The sequence below is a fragment of the Lathyrus oleraceus genome, chromosome 3, assembly GCF_024323335.1.
Source record: "Lathyrus oleraceus cultivar Zhongwan6 chromosome 3, CAAS_Psat_ZW6_1.0, whole genome shotgun sequence".
NCBI classification, from domain to species: domain Eukaryota; kingdom Viridiplantae; phylum Streptophyta; class Magnoliopsida; order Fabales; family Fabaceae; genus Lathyrus; species Lathyrus oleraceus.
The window spans coordinates 138614558-138630356 of NC_066581.1; the positions used below are offsets into that span (position 1 = coordinate 138614558).

The following is a 15799-nucleotide window of genomic DNA, read 5'->3' on the forward strand; positions in this document are numbered from 1 at the left end:
TGCCTAAAAAAGTATTGAATAATAAATACCTCAAACAAATAGTTTAATATTGACAAGTATTTATTTTCTTAAAGAATCATTAGTTGTCCTTCATAAATCTCAACCATTAAATTTTAAATTATTAATGAACATTTGTGTATTGGTGGATTATAACAACAAAAAAAAGTGGTTGGTGAATATATTTAAAAACCATTTAAACAATTATATAACACAACCCCGACACCTCTAAAAAAAAGAGGTATCAAATATCTATAATGACATTTGTTATTACCTATAATTTATTTATTATGTTCGTTATGTCACTATCACAATCATATTCGAGTAGTCCATATTCGAGGTGTCAATGCCGTATATAATATATCACTTTCCATCACTCACTTTCTAATGTTCTCTCAACCACCACGACCATTGTCATCCTTGTGTCCCCTTTTTCTATCTCTACACTTGATAGCTCCTTTGCCCCACTACTCCATTATTGTGCAACTTTGCTCCTCCCTCCCTAAACAAACAGGATCAGAATAAAAACCTACATGCTTTTCCCACTACGCCCCATATTCTATCACATGTAATACTGAAGCAAATGATAATCTTTTTTAAGATCATTTCACATAAAAGACAACAGTGAGCCGCACAACAGTATCATTTGAGATTATCTGATCTAATGTTTCTATAACATGGTTCACCAGGAACCACTTGTTGCAATGGCCTTCTGTAGAATCAAACCTGAAAAAAAAATGATACTTCTAACAAGAGATTCAATAAAGGCAATACCTTTATCCAATGTTCTCTATAATGTTTTGTTCTACATCATGTTAATCAATTGTTTTCGTAACGGACTCATGTTAGTAACATTCTTATTACATATCTTATGATTCTTCAACTTAACACTTAGATTCTTCAATTTATAATAATACCTTGATTAAAACAGTGATCCCAATAGAAAACTGAAGCAATCTAAAAGCAAAGACAAACAAGCTCGTTGGAGGCATCGTCATGTACAATTTCATGTTTCAATAAGCCTGATGTGAAACTAAGTGTCATATATAAATTTCTTTTCCTTCTTTTTTTTCTTCTCATTCGAAATAACCAGAAAAAGTGAGGGAGAAACCGTGAAAAATGAAAAGAAACCAGGAAGAAGTAATAAAGTATTATTATTACAGTTGGGCTGTACAAGAAGTTTAGAGTTAACAACGTATGTATCTTCTTTACTCCTCAGTCCCTACCTTTATCTCCAAAAGCCTCTCAACTGGTTGTCTGCAAATCGGGCATCTATTTGTCTGGAACCTCAAAACCTTCGCACATCCACTACACATGCACTGCAAAAAAGAGTAGAAATCCAACCAAAGAATGTCAAGGACCAAATAAGTAGTTTTCAGTTAAATTTGACAATGATCATGAGTTTGCTAAGAACCTAAGATTGAGATTGTATGAAAAAATGGGACAGATTTTTAAAAATAATATTGATATTGATGACTACCATCAGTATCATTCAATGACCTAATCAAATTGATCAAAAAACTAATCAAAGAAAAAATACATTAAAAAAGGGATGCTGCATATACCATATGTCGGCAGGGATGAACAATTGTGTCACGGGGCTCTGACAAGCAGATAACACACTCTTTCCCTTGGTCGTTGTCATCCACGCCACTCTCCACTGAATTTCCAATACCATATATCTCCTGCAGCTCATACCGCATTCCATTCACTGACAAGATCTGCTTAACAACTTTTACCCGAAATTCTCCTTTTTCCTTCTCGAATATTGCTTGAGTTATCTGAGAGTTTGTGTTACCAGATGCCACAGTTTCATTTGATTCATCCTGATTATTAGAGGATGCCTCTGCCTTCACTGCTAAAGGGTAGACATCCATGTCACCCACCTTCAATAAATCTGACTCTTCAAACGTTGAAAAGTTAATACCAGTTCCAGCTTGCTGTCTAAACTTCTGTCCAAGACCTTGCTGGAATTGTATAGTCAAGGGTGCAAGATGGTTTTCCTTGGTCGGTGTGAGGATGCAGCCTTCATCTTCTTTTGCAAAGAAAAATATGGTGATGCTGTCAAAAAGATACAAGGAAATAAAACCTTCAGAACAACTAAATGAAAAACGTAAGTAAGAATGTCCACATCTATAATCATCATTATGATTTGATGACAATCACACAGACATGTCAATTAGCATTCAGAGAATCAGAGGCACTAAAATATCAAACATGTGACTAGACTGACATACATTTAGTTGCTTCCAGCTTACATGCTCCTTAATATATGAAAGCAAAGAGCTATAAGTAGTCAAATGCCAGAAGAAATTATATTCTTCCACATTTTCATATAATTGGTCTATTTTTTACAAAGTCAACTCCCTTATCTCATAAATTGATAACCTTTTAAAAAATGTATTAGCTTTTTAAAAGTAAAGCAATTACATGGAGTGTGTTGCAGAATGTGTAACAAGAGTGTTGTTAACATTCCTCTCACTGATGATATTTTGCTGACATTTCCACAAGTGTAAAACCCATAAGTTAGTTACTAATACAATGATAGCAAAAAGCATAAGTGAAATTTATGTTAACTGAGTCAACAATTTGGATACTTAATAGAGAAAAAATAGGTATTGCTTCTACATATACCTTAAAACATAGTTGTCATACTCAAGACTAGAATAGAATTAGAAAGTCGAATACGCTCTCTGCATATAGTAAATCATGTATGAAATTCTGGTGTAGTCAGTATTCAGATGTTCTACTTCAAGTCATGACATCTGATCTAACATTGTACTTATTACAGCAAGGCAGTTATTACACTCTGTACTATTGTGCACCTTTTCACAGTGTCACAACCTCTCCTTCTATGTCATCCTATAGAGGAGGAACAATTTGTTATGGGCACCATAACATTCACCATTGTTGTTTTCCTGCACAGTTGCCATCTTGATGTCTCAATCCTGTTTTGAACATCATCTGTTACATTGTTCCAGTTAGTTGGTCATGTACTTGTATTTCCTAGATTAAAGGTTGTAACAAGTTAAACTAATCTCCACTTATTAAGGAGCTAACAAATAGATTATTTGTTAGGTTCATTAATTGTAGCTTAGTTGTTAGTTTCCTAGATTTTAGAACAGCTGGTGGATTCCTGAAGAATAGCCTGAGAAAAATCCTGAAACAGATAAACTAACCATCCAACAATATAGCATATGCTGTCAGGAATGAATGTCACAACATTCCGTCTGACATCCAAGCCCAGAACCATATGCTCAGTCTGTTTAGTTCCTGAACACAGACTGCTAAATTTGCTGTACTGTAAAAGACCAACCAGTCTCTACTTCAGTATCAGCTTACTGGAAGAACTGTCAAGACATCCAGTTTGACAGTTTCCCACCGCTCTTTTGGCCTTGTCTGATATGCTTTTGAAAACCAGACTTCACTACATACTGAACTGAATTCATCAGCTTATTAAACAGTATGTGCTGTTGTTGATGAATGTCAAAACATTCTGATTGACATTCCAACAGAAGGCTATGTATCAGGTTTGTTATTAACTTGATTGGCAGACTGTAACACAACCTGAATTATGGCAGACATGATTATAACATGCAGAGGTAAACAAACACAGGAAATTGTTAACCCAGTTCAGTCCAACATGACCTACATCTGGGGGCTACCAAGCCAGGAAGAAGATCCACTATTAGTAGTATCAATTCAGAGTTAAACTCCCCCGTTTACAACTCCTCACTTAATCCCTACCCAATGCAATCTATACCTAGGAACTCCTAGATAGAAACCTCCAGTTTCCATTCCTATCACTACAAATACAATGTAATGTGCAAACACCTTGAACTTGCTTCACAGCTTCATTCAAGAACATAATTACTCTTGCCTACAGGCTTTGAGTAACAAACACTCTCAGGTTTACCACTGAGAAACACATGGTAACCTTCCCACAGATTGGGAGGTTTACCTTACACACACCCCTAAAAATTCATTCTAAGAGGCTTACAAAAACTAGATTACAATCAGCTATTTATAACCTAATCACCCAACTGGATTTGGGCCTTCAGAAAGCTGCAGCAGACTTGTTCTTTGCTGTTACAACTTCAGCAGAAAAATTCCGCTAAAAACAAGGTCTTCAAGTTCCTAATCTCTCTCCATATATATCTCCATATTTTGAGCCTATATATATTCTGAATTAGTCTTCAAGTCCTCCACAAGGGAGTTAGGATATTCACCAGATATCCTTGCTGATCCCTTGACATATACTGAATTAATTAATTCAGTCTTCTACACATGTGCGATGTCACAGACCTGACGTCGTGACATCGTACATGACATGTTGGTCCAGATGTTGAATTTCTTCAACCCAACATATTAAAACAACAGAGGTGGATACATTATTTGTTTTCTAAAATTAATGTCAATCCTGAGGTATCAACAATCTCCCCCTTTGGCAAATTTTAGCTAAAACAAATAGGCCTCTGTTATTATCTCCCCCCCACCATGAACACCAATGTTGGTGTACACGAGGAAGATGAGAAACAAGGCTCAGTTGTTCCAGAACCCTTCCCTTCAACAGGAGAGCTTCCTGAAGAGTATGTAATGCTGAGTACATAGACAATGTAACTCAGATCACAGGGCACAACTGTTCTCTTAACTCAGATCACAAGACACAAGTGGTATTTCAGTTGGTGAATTTTGTGTACCCCAACTTTCTGTTTGTTACCACAGTGATCTGTTTGCTTCTCGACCCCAGGACGTTTCTGACGTTCTTTTCTCTCCCCCTTTTTAGCTGAACATTTGTAAAGGCACCCTTCACAAAACCAGATCCAGGCGCAGCTTGCCCAGACTTTAACATACCCCATGATTCTGGGATTGGAGTGTATCTGTTGTGGGGAGAAGGGGGGGGGCTCTTGCCGCCTTTAAATATTCCAGCCTGTGCTTAGGAATATCCGGTAGAAATAAATACTTGGTCAAGATGCATTTATTTTTGCTGAGAAACAGTCAGAGAATCACCAACAAAATCTCAGACTATCTTTGAATGCCTTTTATAGCTCTTGACTGTTTCTTTTTCAAAACAGCCGTTCCAGTGCATGGAGACCATTCCATATATGCAGTCAGACACGTTGCACTCGATGTCTTAACATTCCTGCATTCAGCCAGTCTTCAACATTTCCCAAGACCTCTGTCCTTCCTCCAGTAGAGGCTTGACACCTAGCACTGCTACAGCCCACTTTTCACACTTCAGTTGCTGGTTACTCCCCCTGTACCACACAGCTGTAGCCATTAGTCTTATTCTGGTTTATCAGACTTAGCTACACCACCCTCATAATTCCTAATGACTTGAAAAATCAGAAGGAATCAACAGCAATGTCCAGGGCAATGTCATGACATCCGGTCAGACATTCTTCTGCTCACTCAGCCTTGACATACATCACAGCATCCTGATAACTACCTAGTCATCTGAGAGCCCAAAGACCACAAGCTTGGTGATTGCTTGCAGCACAAAGGCACAACTCCCCCTGTCATGGACAACCTACTCTCTTGGAGGTCACACATGATCATATCCAACACCCCAAGGTTGGACCTTCACATACTTCCTGATTCAAAGAGATTCCAGACCACTTGATGAAAGGAAAACATAAGACGCATCTTCATGTTTTCAAGAGCGCACCCTCTGTCCAACCCTCTTGGCTGAACACATCCACACTCTGTGTCAATTTCTCTTCTAACCAGAACAGAAGATCACTTCACAAGATGTTTGAACATCAGCTGAGACTTCCTTCACAGCATCACAGGGAGCACTATCTGATAGACTTCAGATATTACTGAGTCCTCAGCTTGGGCCAGAGGAACCCAGACATACATTGGGATATATACACTCTCATCCCACTACCAGAGACAGTCTTCCATAGATAGCTCAGAACTCCTACCACAAGCTCCAAGGGATGAATGGGAACCACCTCCTTTTGTCTTCAACTTAATACTTTTCTGCCCAAAAGTAATTTGTCTTAGACTTTCCTCAAGAGTAATCAGCTGCCTTATGTTGATTATCTTGATTCTTCGAACTCACTTCTGAGATAGACCAAATGCCACTGGTTGATTACCTCCTTCATGAATTCTCATATGACAAGGTCAAATGCTGCCTTTTGACCTTCCCAAGTTTATCAGACTTCTCCCAAAGATATTCTGACCTTTCAAGTGAGATTTGAACTTGAAGTGTCCAATCTACAACCCTGTAGATCCTTCTATCTCAAGTTGATGTGCCACTTCATCAACTAAGAATCTGATGCAGAACCGAATGTCACAACATTGTGCTTGACATCCAGCTGTTGAATTCAGCTCCTTCTTCTGCCACTTGAAAGAACTTCCTCCCTTCACAGAACAAGAGTTCAATGTTCTCATAGACTTGATTGTGGAACCAAGTTTGAGCAAACAACCTCCATCCTGTAGATTTGCAGTTAAGTCATCCAACCTCACACCTTGATGAATCCCTGCTTCTTCTCCAAAGACATCAGACACTCTGATGTATGAGTCTTCAGAAGGACCAGTTGGAAACTAACCCTTCAGCTCTGCCAAGGATTCCACTTCCTAAAGCAAGGCTGTTTCCATGATGTCAAGAATGCTGTCACTTGTTCTTGACTCCACAGTGTGCATTAGCCAATGCACTTCCTTACCTAGATCAGAAATAAACTGATCCAAGTAACCACCATCAAGGCTCTGATGTCTTCTTCTTCTTGGACATGCCAAGGCTGAACATGTTTCTTGCCAGGAAACCTTTTCAGAGATCATACGCTTTTGCTGCCACCAAAGAGATAGATCATAACTCAATGTACTATCCTTCCTGTGATTCTTCACAGGGTCTTGAAGAAGAGATGTTCCAACATCTTTAAGAACATCAGTTGTCTTGAGCTCCAAGGATAATCAATTAAATACTTGTACTTGACACAAGTAGACATTGATCTTAAATCCTTTCCCAATTATCCTTTCAGATACTTCCACCATAAGAATACTTTGAAAATACTCTTCTAGTGTCAACATCTTCTGCTTGCAAGCACCTCAACAGTCTTGAGACTCTTTCCAGATTAGATTCACCCTTAGGAATGAGAGAGATGAATCCTTCCTTGCAAATGTGTCACACATCAACCAGAACCCATGTGACACAGGTCAACAGCCAACCTGACCCTAGGCTGACCAAACGTGAGGGGGTTGACCAAAACTCCCCCTCAAATCAACAATCATGGAAACTCCACACCAATATCCATGCATTGTACACAAATGTCTCAACATGACATCCACCATCCCTTACCAGTGGCAACTAACTCCTCCAATCACACCAATCAGGCTTCAGCTGATCATAAGTACTTGTGAGACACACACCAGTCAATAGTAGATATGCATTGCCAGAGCATATTACCTCAACCAACCTCTGAATCTTCATATTCTCACTCCTAGTAAGAACTGCCACTTCTGAACGTGGTGTTTGAATAACAAGATTCATGGTTCCAATCCCCTTAAATGATATCACAATCAGGTTACCCCATTATTGACTGCTAACATCCAGGAGGCTGGTCTTCCAACACATCATAGTACTTCAGGGAACAACTATCCAATCCTGATCAAATTGCAGGAAGATGCCTAACAGCAGAAGATTGCACAATGTCACATCTCAACCAGCTCAACTTCTAGGGATGACCTTCTTGAGCACACACCCAGTTGACCCTGCTCTTGTCAACTTAGCACACACAGATGTCTCCTCTTCCAGGTCAGGAGTAGGTTCCAAACAGAATTATCCCTTTGTTTGAACCCTAATACATCTGCTCTTCAACCAGTAGCTGCATACTTGTTGAACAACATGTTCTAACATCACATAGAACATTGGTTCCACCTCCTTGGAACAAACCTTCCTTGAAGGTCTTCAAGGTCTTCATATACACTACTCAAGAGAGTAAGAGAATCAGTAATTAAGTGACTCTTACCATCCTGAAGTGAGAACGTCATGATGAGTGGACTTGAGGAGACTCAAGTATCTTTGACATCTTCAGTAGATTATGATGAGATCTTGAACACAGCAGCCTTTCATCCACATGAGGGGAAACTACATCAGAGTTTGAGTTCTGCCAGGTATTATGCAGCGGAAATCATAATACAACTCAACCTGTGAACACACACTTCACCAGATTGGCCTCCAAGACCATACCAGGTTTGAATGTGATTAAGTACTGGCACAGCTGTCTCACACTCAGGCCAATTGCCAATCTCCAGAGACAGGAACACACCATTCCTGTCATGAACAGTCCATCCACCTACTTCAAGGGACCATTCAGGGAATTGCAGAACCTTACACAGGGTCCAGCTTCAGTACTAACATAACTCCTTGCCAGCTACCAGAAAGTATCACCCATGGATCTCATCCAGAGGCAGAACAGGATGCCTGCTCTGATACCAATTGAAATTCTGGTGTAGTCAGTATTCAGATGTTCTACTTCAAGTCATGACATCTGATCTAACATTGTACTTATTACAGCAAGGCAGTTATTACACTCTGTACTATTGTGCACCTTTTCACAGTGTCACAACCTCTCCTTCTATGTCATCCTATAGAGGAGGAACAATTTGTTATGGGCACCATAACATTCACCACTGTTGTTTTCCTGCACAGTTGCCATCTTGATGTCTCAATCCTGTTTTGAACATCATCTGTTACATTGTTCCAGTTAGTTGGTCATGTACTTGTATTTCCTAGATTAAAGGTTGTAACAAGTTAAACTAATCTCCACTTATTAAGGAGCTAACAAATAGATTATTTGTTAGGTTCATTAATTGTAGCTTAGTTGTTAGTTTCCTAGATTTTAGAACAGCTGGTGGATTCCTGAAGAATAGCCTGAGAAAAATCCTGAAACAGATAAACTAACCATCCAACAATATAGCATATGCTGTCAGGAATGAATGTCACAACATTCCGTCTGACATCCAAGCCCAGAACCATATGCTCAGTCTGTTTAGTTCCTGAACACAGACTGCTAAATTTGCTGTACTGTAAAAGACCAACCAGTCTCTACTTCAGTATCAGCTTACTGGAAGAACTGTCAAGACATCCAGTTTGACAGTTTCCCACCGCTCTTTTGGCCTTGTCTGATATGCTTTTGAAAACCAGACTTCACTACATACTGAACTGAATTCATCAGCTTATTAAACAGTATGTGCTGTTGTTGATGAATGTCAAAACATTCTGATTGACATTCCAACAGAAGGCTATGTATCAGGTTTGTTATTAACTTGATTGGCAGACTGTAACACAACCTGAATTATGGCAGACATGATTATAACATGCAGAGGTAAACAAACACAGGAAATTGTTAACCCAGTTCAGTCCAACATGACCTACATCTGGGGGCTACCAAGCCAGGAAGAAGATCCACTATTAGTAGTATCAATTCAGAGTTAAACTCCCCCGTTTACAACTCCTCACTTAATCCCTACCCAATGCAATCTATACCTAGGAACTCCTAGATAGAAACATCCAGTTTCCATTCCTATCACTACAAATACAATGTAATGTGCAAACACCTTGAACTTGCTTCACAGCTTCATTCAAGAACATAATTACTCTTGCCTACAGGCTTTGAGTAACAAACACTCTCAGGTTTACCACTGAGAAACACATGGTAACCTTCCCACAGATTGGGAGGTTTACCTTACACACACCCCTAAAAATTCATTCTAAGAGGCTTACAAAAACTAGATTACAATCAGCTATTTATAACCTAATCACCCAACTGGATTTGGGCCTTCAGAAAGCTGCAGCAGACTTGTTCTTTGCTGTTACAACTTCAGCAGAAAAATTCCGCTAAAAACAAGGTCTTCAAGTTCCTAATCTCTCTCCATATATATCTCCATATTTTGAGCCTATATATATTCTGAATTAGTCTTCAAGTCCTCCACAAGGGAGTTAGGATATTCACCAGATATCCTTGCTGATCCCTTGACATATACTGAATTAATTAATTCAGTCTTCTACACATGTGCGATGTCACAGACCTGACGTCGTGACATCGTACATGACATGTTGGTCCAGATGTTGAATTTCTTCAACCCAACATATTAAAACAACAGAGGTGGATACATTATTTGTTTTCTAAAATTAATGTCAATCCTGAGGTATCAACAATGTATAGATACTAGTTGCATAATACAAAAGTAATGTTAAAACATCTAACTAGTATCTATACATGATTTACTATATGCAGAGAGCATATTCGACATTCTAATTGTATTCTAGTCTTGAGTATGACAACTATGATTTAAGGTATATGTAGAAGCAATACCTACTTTTTCTCTATTAAGTATCCAAATTGTTGATTCAATTAACATAGATTTCACTTATGCTTTAAGGTATATTCGAACATTCTAACTTATTAATTAGAAAACCACAATAAACACTAAAACTAAGACGGGTTAAAACGTAAGGCTGGGCCAGGCAGACAAACCAGACTAGACTAGATAGAATACACGAACATTGCATCACAATTCAAAATTGATGGACAAATTCACAAATCACAAGATATACTCCACACACAAAAAGAGAATAACAAGCTCAAAATTAATGGACAAAATAACAAACCATGAGGTTCAAATTTACTAAAGAGTGAAAATGGTGGGATTGATACCCCTTGTTGGAGTTAAGATTCAACTCAGTAGATCTACATCTTAAACTCATCAGAATAGGGTTCTTATTCTCATAGGCTGTTGGGTTCATTGCATATTGCAATAATGGGTTTGTTCATATATTCTAGTTTATGACTTTATTTAGGCTAGGAAACAATACAAGCACTACACATATGAAGACTATGACATCAAAGTCAAACACACATTTAATAACTAATGATCAAAGTTCATTGTACTAATATTTCAAACTTAATATAAATCAAACAGCAAAATAAGACATGATATTCAAACATAATATAAAGCAAAAAAAAAAAGGAAATAAGGCTCAATAAAACATCCAGGCATTTAAATAAATCCAAGTGATTCTTTAAATGGTGTTGATCGTGTTGGCTGAGACTAAGATGGTGCCATAATAGAGAGGAATGGGACTGTTTGCATAGAAACAGAAAAACAGGGGAAATAAATTGTGGAGGAGAAGAAAGGAACATGGAGGAGAAGACTGGTTGCAGAGAACAGGGTAATCAGTGGTGAGAAAGAAAGAACTCACTCTGCTGAGAAGAAACAGGTGTCGCGGAGAATGGAACTCACTGAGAATAAAGGCGTTTAGAGAAGAAAAACAGAGGTTGTGCGATGTCGGAGAAGAAAGAAAGGTGATGAGGTCTTTTTATTTTATATTATAATAAACCATTGCCCATTTTAAAAGACACGAGAAAGTATAACAAAATAAAGTATTAAAAATAACCCTAGACAGTTAAAAACTGAGTATTTTATGAGACGAGTGAGCTTCGTCTTCTGTGATTCTGCTGCAACCCTAATCTGCACCACAACAGTTCTGTGTAGTGCTCCGCCGCCATGGTTGACTATAGAGATCAGTATCCTAGTTGACTATAGAGATCGGTATCCTAATATACATGTGAGTCGTATCTAGATTCAATACAGAACTCAACTAAATCCATACAAATCCCTAGTGTGTAATCTATCTTGGACAAGAATCTCATCTTGAATTCCGGTTCATATTGATGAATCCCACTTTACTATGATACATCCTAATTTATTCTAATGAATCACTACCTTAACTTAGTGTAACCGGCCATTTTTTCTGCCAACTTTGTATAGGCAGCCACTTTTCTTTTGTCGTTTGATTTATGACTTGACTCTTCAATTAATTCAAGGTTGTATATGATATATCGTCAAGGTAGTCAGAATTGAGATCCTACATAGGATTGGAGACGGGTCACAAGATCGTGAATCGGGGGATCGTAACACGGATCGTAAGATCCTACCAATTTAACATACTTATATATATTGCATATTTATTCATAAATATACATATTAAAAACATAATTTATAAGAAGTTTGAACGTTCAAATCACATTCTAAATACTTTAATCAAAGATCATAAGATTCATGAAACTAGGTAGGCAAGCATTACTACTGCAGCAAAAACAACAAAAAACACAATTTAAAATAATTTAATCAAAGGTCATAAGATTCATAAAAGTAGGCAGGCAGGCAGTACAATGTTATCATTTATAATCCTATCATGTTTAGTCTTGTCACACATCCAACGCAACATCCTCATCTATACTACACTAATTCTATTCTCGTGTTGGTTGTTTTACTTCCAAACACTTTGTCCTATACAAAATTGTCAGTCTTACAATCATACGATAAAATTTTCTCTTCAGCTTGAGCGGTAATTTTGTATCACATAAAATACCTAAGGTCCTCTTCCTTTCAACCATTTCACTTTTAATTTGATGGTTTACATCTCCTATTTCTCCGTCATTTTGTACTATAGAGCCAAGATAATTAAATATTTGTATATAATTCAGCCAACCAAAACTTGTGGATGATTTTCATGATCTAACTTCTCGTAACATCCATGATAAAGTAAAGTACCAAACCAACAATAAATATTTCAAAGTTCTTAACAAGTATGTAAACAGTTTTCTATATTAGAGAACTTAAAATTGGAAATTATCCTTTTATATTGAAGGAGGATTGAAAAACAAATCAAGAGCTAAGCAATTAAAAATGCTCATAATGCTAGGCAATCAAGATACAGGAAAGGAAACAAAACAAAGTCAAGCCTTTTTTGACCAAACTCACAATCTCTCTAGTCAGTCACCCTTTTAATCAAAACAAAAAAACCTAGCCTTTTTTTTGCTCCAATCAGCTGTCCTCTCCCCCATCCTTTCTGAATCCTCCTTCCACTGCAACTCACCACCAAACTTACAGACACTATTTTCTATAAGCACTACCAACTTGCCTTGTTCTCCCCCTTTAGCCACTCTCCACTTCTCCATCTACATACCTTATATCCAATAGTTGCCTTTCACTTAGAATTTTTTTAGCGTACTTTTATGTCTAATTAAACCTTTCCATCAAACTAGCTTGTTATTCTTAGCAATTTGGTTTTGAACGAGTCCATATAAGTTGAACCGAGTTTACTCAACAATTCTTATAGCAATATTCAACTAAATTCTATTAGTTGACATGATAGTTTGGCAACCATGTCTTGAAATATAATATAAAAGTCACTATTGCTTTGCTACTACTTAGCCATATTTTTAGTAATTGGGATAAATAAAAGTACCACCCTAGTCTTCCAACAATTCTATTTGCCAAACAACCAAATCAGAATTTCAATTTGAATGACAAAAGATATTGTTGGGAAATCCTCCTTAATTGTGGCAACCCTGCAGCCTGTTATTGGGCCACTTCATATGCCTTTATTATAGTGGTACAACGTATTGTACCGACTTAAGGGTTTGGGTTTAGTTCCACATCTCCTAGAGATATTACATTTGTAGTGCTTATAAAATTATGTCATAGTGCCTGTTTGCTTCCGTGTCTAGTAGCTCACTCACCATGCATTAGACATAAACCTACAACGTGTAGTTTCATTCTCGAATCAAGTCAAATGTCAAATGGTGATGCAACGTAATTTCAAGAAATTTCTAAGATAGTAGTTCTCATGTTTCAAACTGATTTTGTAGGGTTGAGTGGGCCTAAAACTCTAAGCAATATTAAGGGTAGAAAATGAAGTTAATTCAAAATCAAAGATTATGCTATTGTGAAGGTGACCACTTTCTCCTTTACCATGGCTCCTCATCCATTCTTAAAAAAAACTTCTGATTGAAGACAAATAACAATAACTCCAACTCTTACTTTGACAACATAAAATTCTTAAACAAACATTTGGCATGTGAACAAAATGGAACCAAACAAAACAGATTATTTTGTCCTTTTTTGGTTCCATGAACTTAATCACACCAAAATATCTATCACATTCTCAATCTCATATCACGCCAACCCCTTTTCTAGTGTTCTACTTCTAACATACCAAGCTCAACCTGTATACTTTAATACAGTTTTGAAGCCAATATACATACAAGAATCATGTTTGTCAGCTAAACACAACAACATACAACCAGGGTTTTATCAAAAACTAAAAACACATCAACAATCAAAAAGCCAAAAGCCTAAAATAAAGTATTCATTAAATGGAATAAGAAGAAAACAAACCTCCCAGAAATGGTGGCATCAAAGGTAAACGAAACAAGGAAGAACCCAGCGTTTTCCTCATCGGGCGAAATCGCAAGAGAATCCTTCTTAATATTAACATCATTCCTTATAGTAACAGCTTTCTGGTGCTCAACAAACGGTGCAGGTTGATTCATGACCGGTCCACAAGGGTAATATCTGGGGTCCATATGCGGATGAGGATGCTGTGGTTGATGAGGATGTTGATGATGAGGATGCTGATGAGGATGTGGCATAGGTACCGGCGGTGGATAATAACCAGGATAATGATACTGCGGATAATGCATGGGAGGGTTCGGGTTCGGGTACGGTGCGGCACTAGGGTAAACAAATTGATGTGCAGCGATTTCGGGTTGAGGTGTTACCGGAGGCTGTGGCGGTGGGTGAGTTCTCCTGGAAGCGACACCGTGTCGACGACGGTTGGAACCGTTGCTTGAGATGTTTCCCATGGCGGAAGGAATGAAAAACCCTAATTCAGAATTGATTCTCCTTGCATAGGTTTTGATTTGTGGAGAATTCAAAAGGTGAAAAGGAATAAAAATGAAAAGGAAATTGTGAAAGTGATTTAAAAGAGGATAAAAAAATACTAGAAAGGAAGAAAGGAATGATGGTGGTGGGTGTAATGGGGGTTGCGTATATCTCCACTCAGGAGAAACGCCATTGATGAATTGAATTCAACCCTTTTTCTTTCTTTTTTTTCTTTTATTTTAATTAATTATATTATTAATTAATTGAAATGTTGGTGAGTGTTTTCCAGTTATGATATTCTAAAAATAAAAAAGCACAATGTTGATGAGTGTTTTACAGTTATGATTTTCCAACAAAGCACACCTCTTTACCCGCCGGTTTTATATTCTTGCATAAATAAAAAGTTGATGGTTTCGGAATTTAGATCATTGATTGCAATTTCAAGATTTTGGTTGGCAAGTTTCGATTTTTTTAAATAATCATTTTTTTTTAAGAATAATACAAAAATAATCACAATTTTAAAGTATTTATCAAGATAATCATTTATTTAAAAATAAATCAATGTGTTATTTGATATGGCGTATGCATTGATTAATTTGTACTCATGCGTTACGACAATTGACGCATGCATGTAAAATGTAAGAACATGTGTCACAGCAATTGACGCATGCATGTAAAATGTAAGAGTATGTGTCACTGTAATTGACGCAGGCATGTGGTTACTCTTTATTTTATTTACATGCATACTGTCATACGGTGAACTGGACTTTTTGTGGTTTTAATCGCAATGTCGCGGTTAGCAAGAGTCGCCACCGACTTTTCTTTTATCCAATAAGGAAAGGTGGAAAAGAACAGGAAAGACCTTAATTTAGATTTTGGGTTCGGGAGGTACATTATACAAAGGGAAGGTGTTAGCACCCTTTGTATCCATGGTTATCCATGGGCTCTTAATTGCTCGATCACTTATATTATTTTTGTCTAAAAAAAGTGTTTGTGAATTGTTTGGAAAATTGTTTTGAAAAGAGAATTTAACTTTGTAATGATTCTTGTATGAATGTATACAAAGTGGTTATCTCGTTTAGTTTTGAAAATTGTTTAGAAAAATATAACTCGGTAATGATTC

General features: G+C 37.3%; 1 protein-coding gene across 1 annotated transcript; it reads right to left on the minus strand.

Annotated features, from left to right (window-relative positions):
- Positions 1-955: 955 nt before the first annotated feature.
- On the minus strand, positions 956-14930 carry LOC127125816 (probable E3 ubiquitin-protein ligase LOG2). The gene is made up of 3 exons (XM_051054643.1): positions 14191-14930; positions 1563-2058; positions 956-1316 (listed from the first exon to the last, which is right to left on the minus strand). The coding sequence occupies exons 1-3, from the start codon at positions 14655-14657 to the stop codon at positions 1206-1208; spliced, it is 1074 nt and encodes a 357-aa protein (XP_050910600.1). The 5' UTR covers positions 14658-14930; the 3' UTR covers positions 956-1205.
- Positions 14931-15799: the final 869 nt, after the last annotated feature.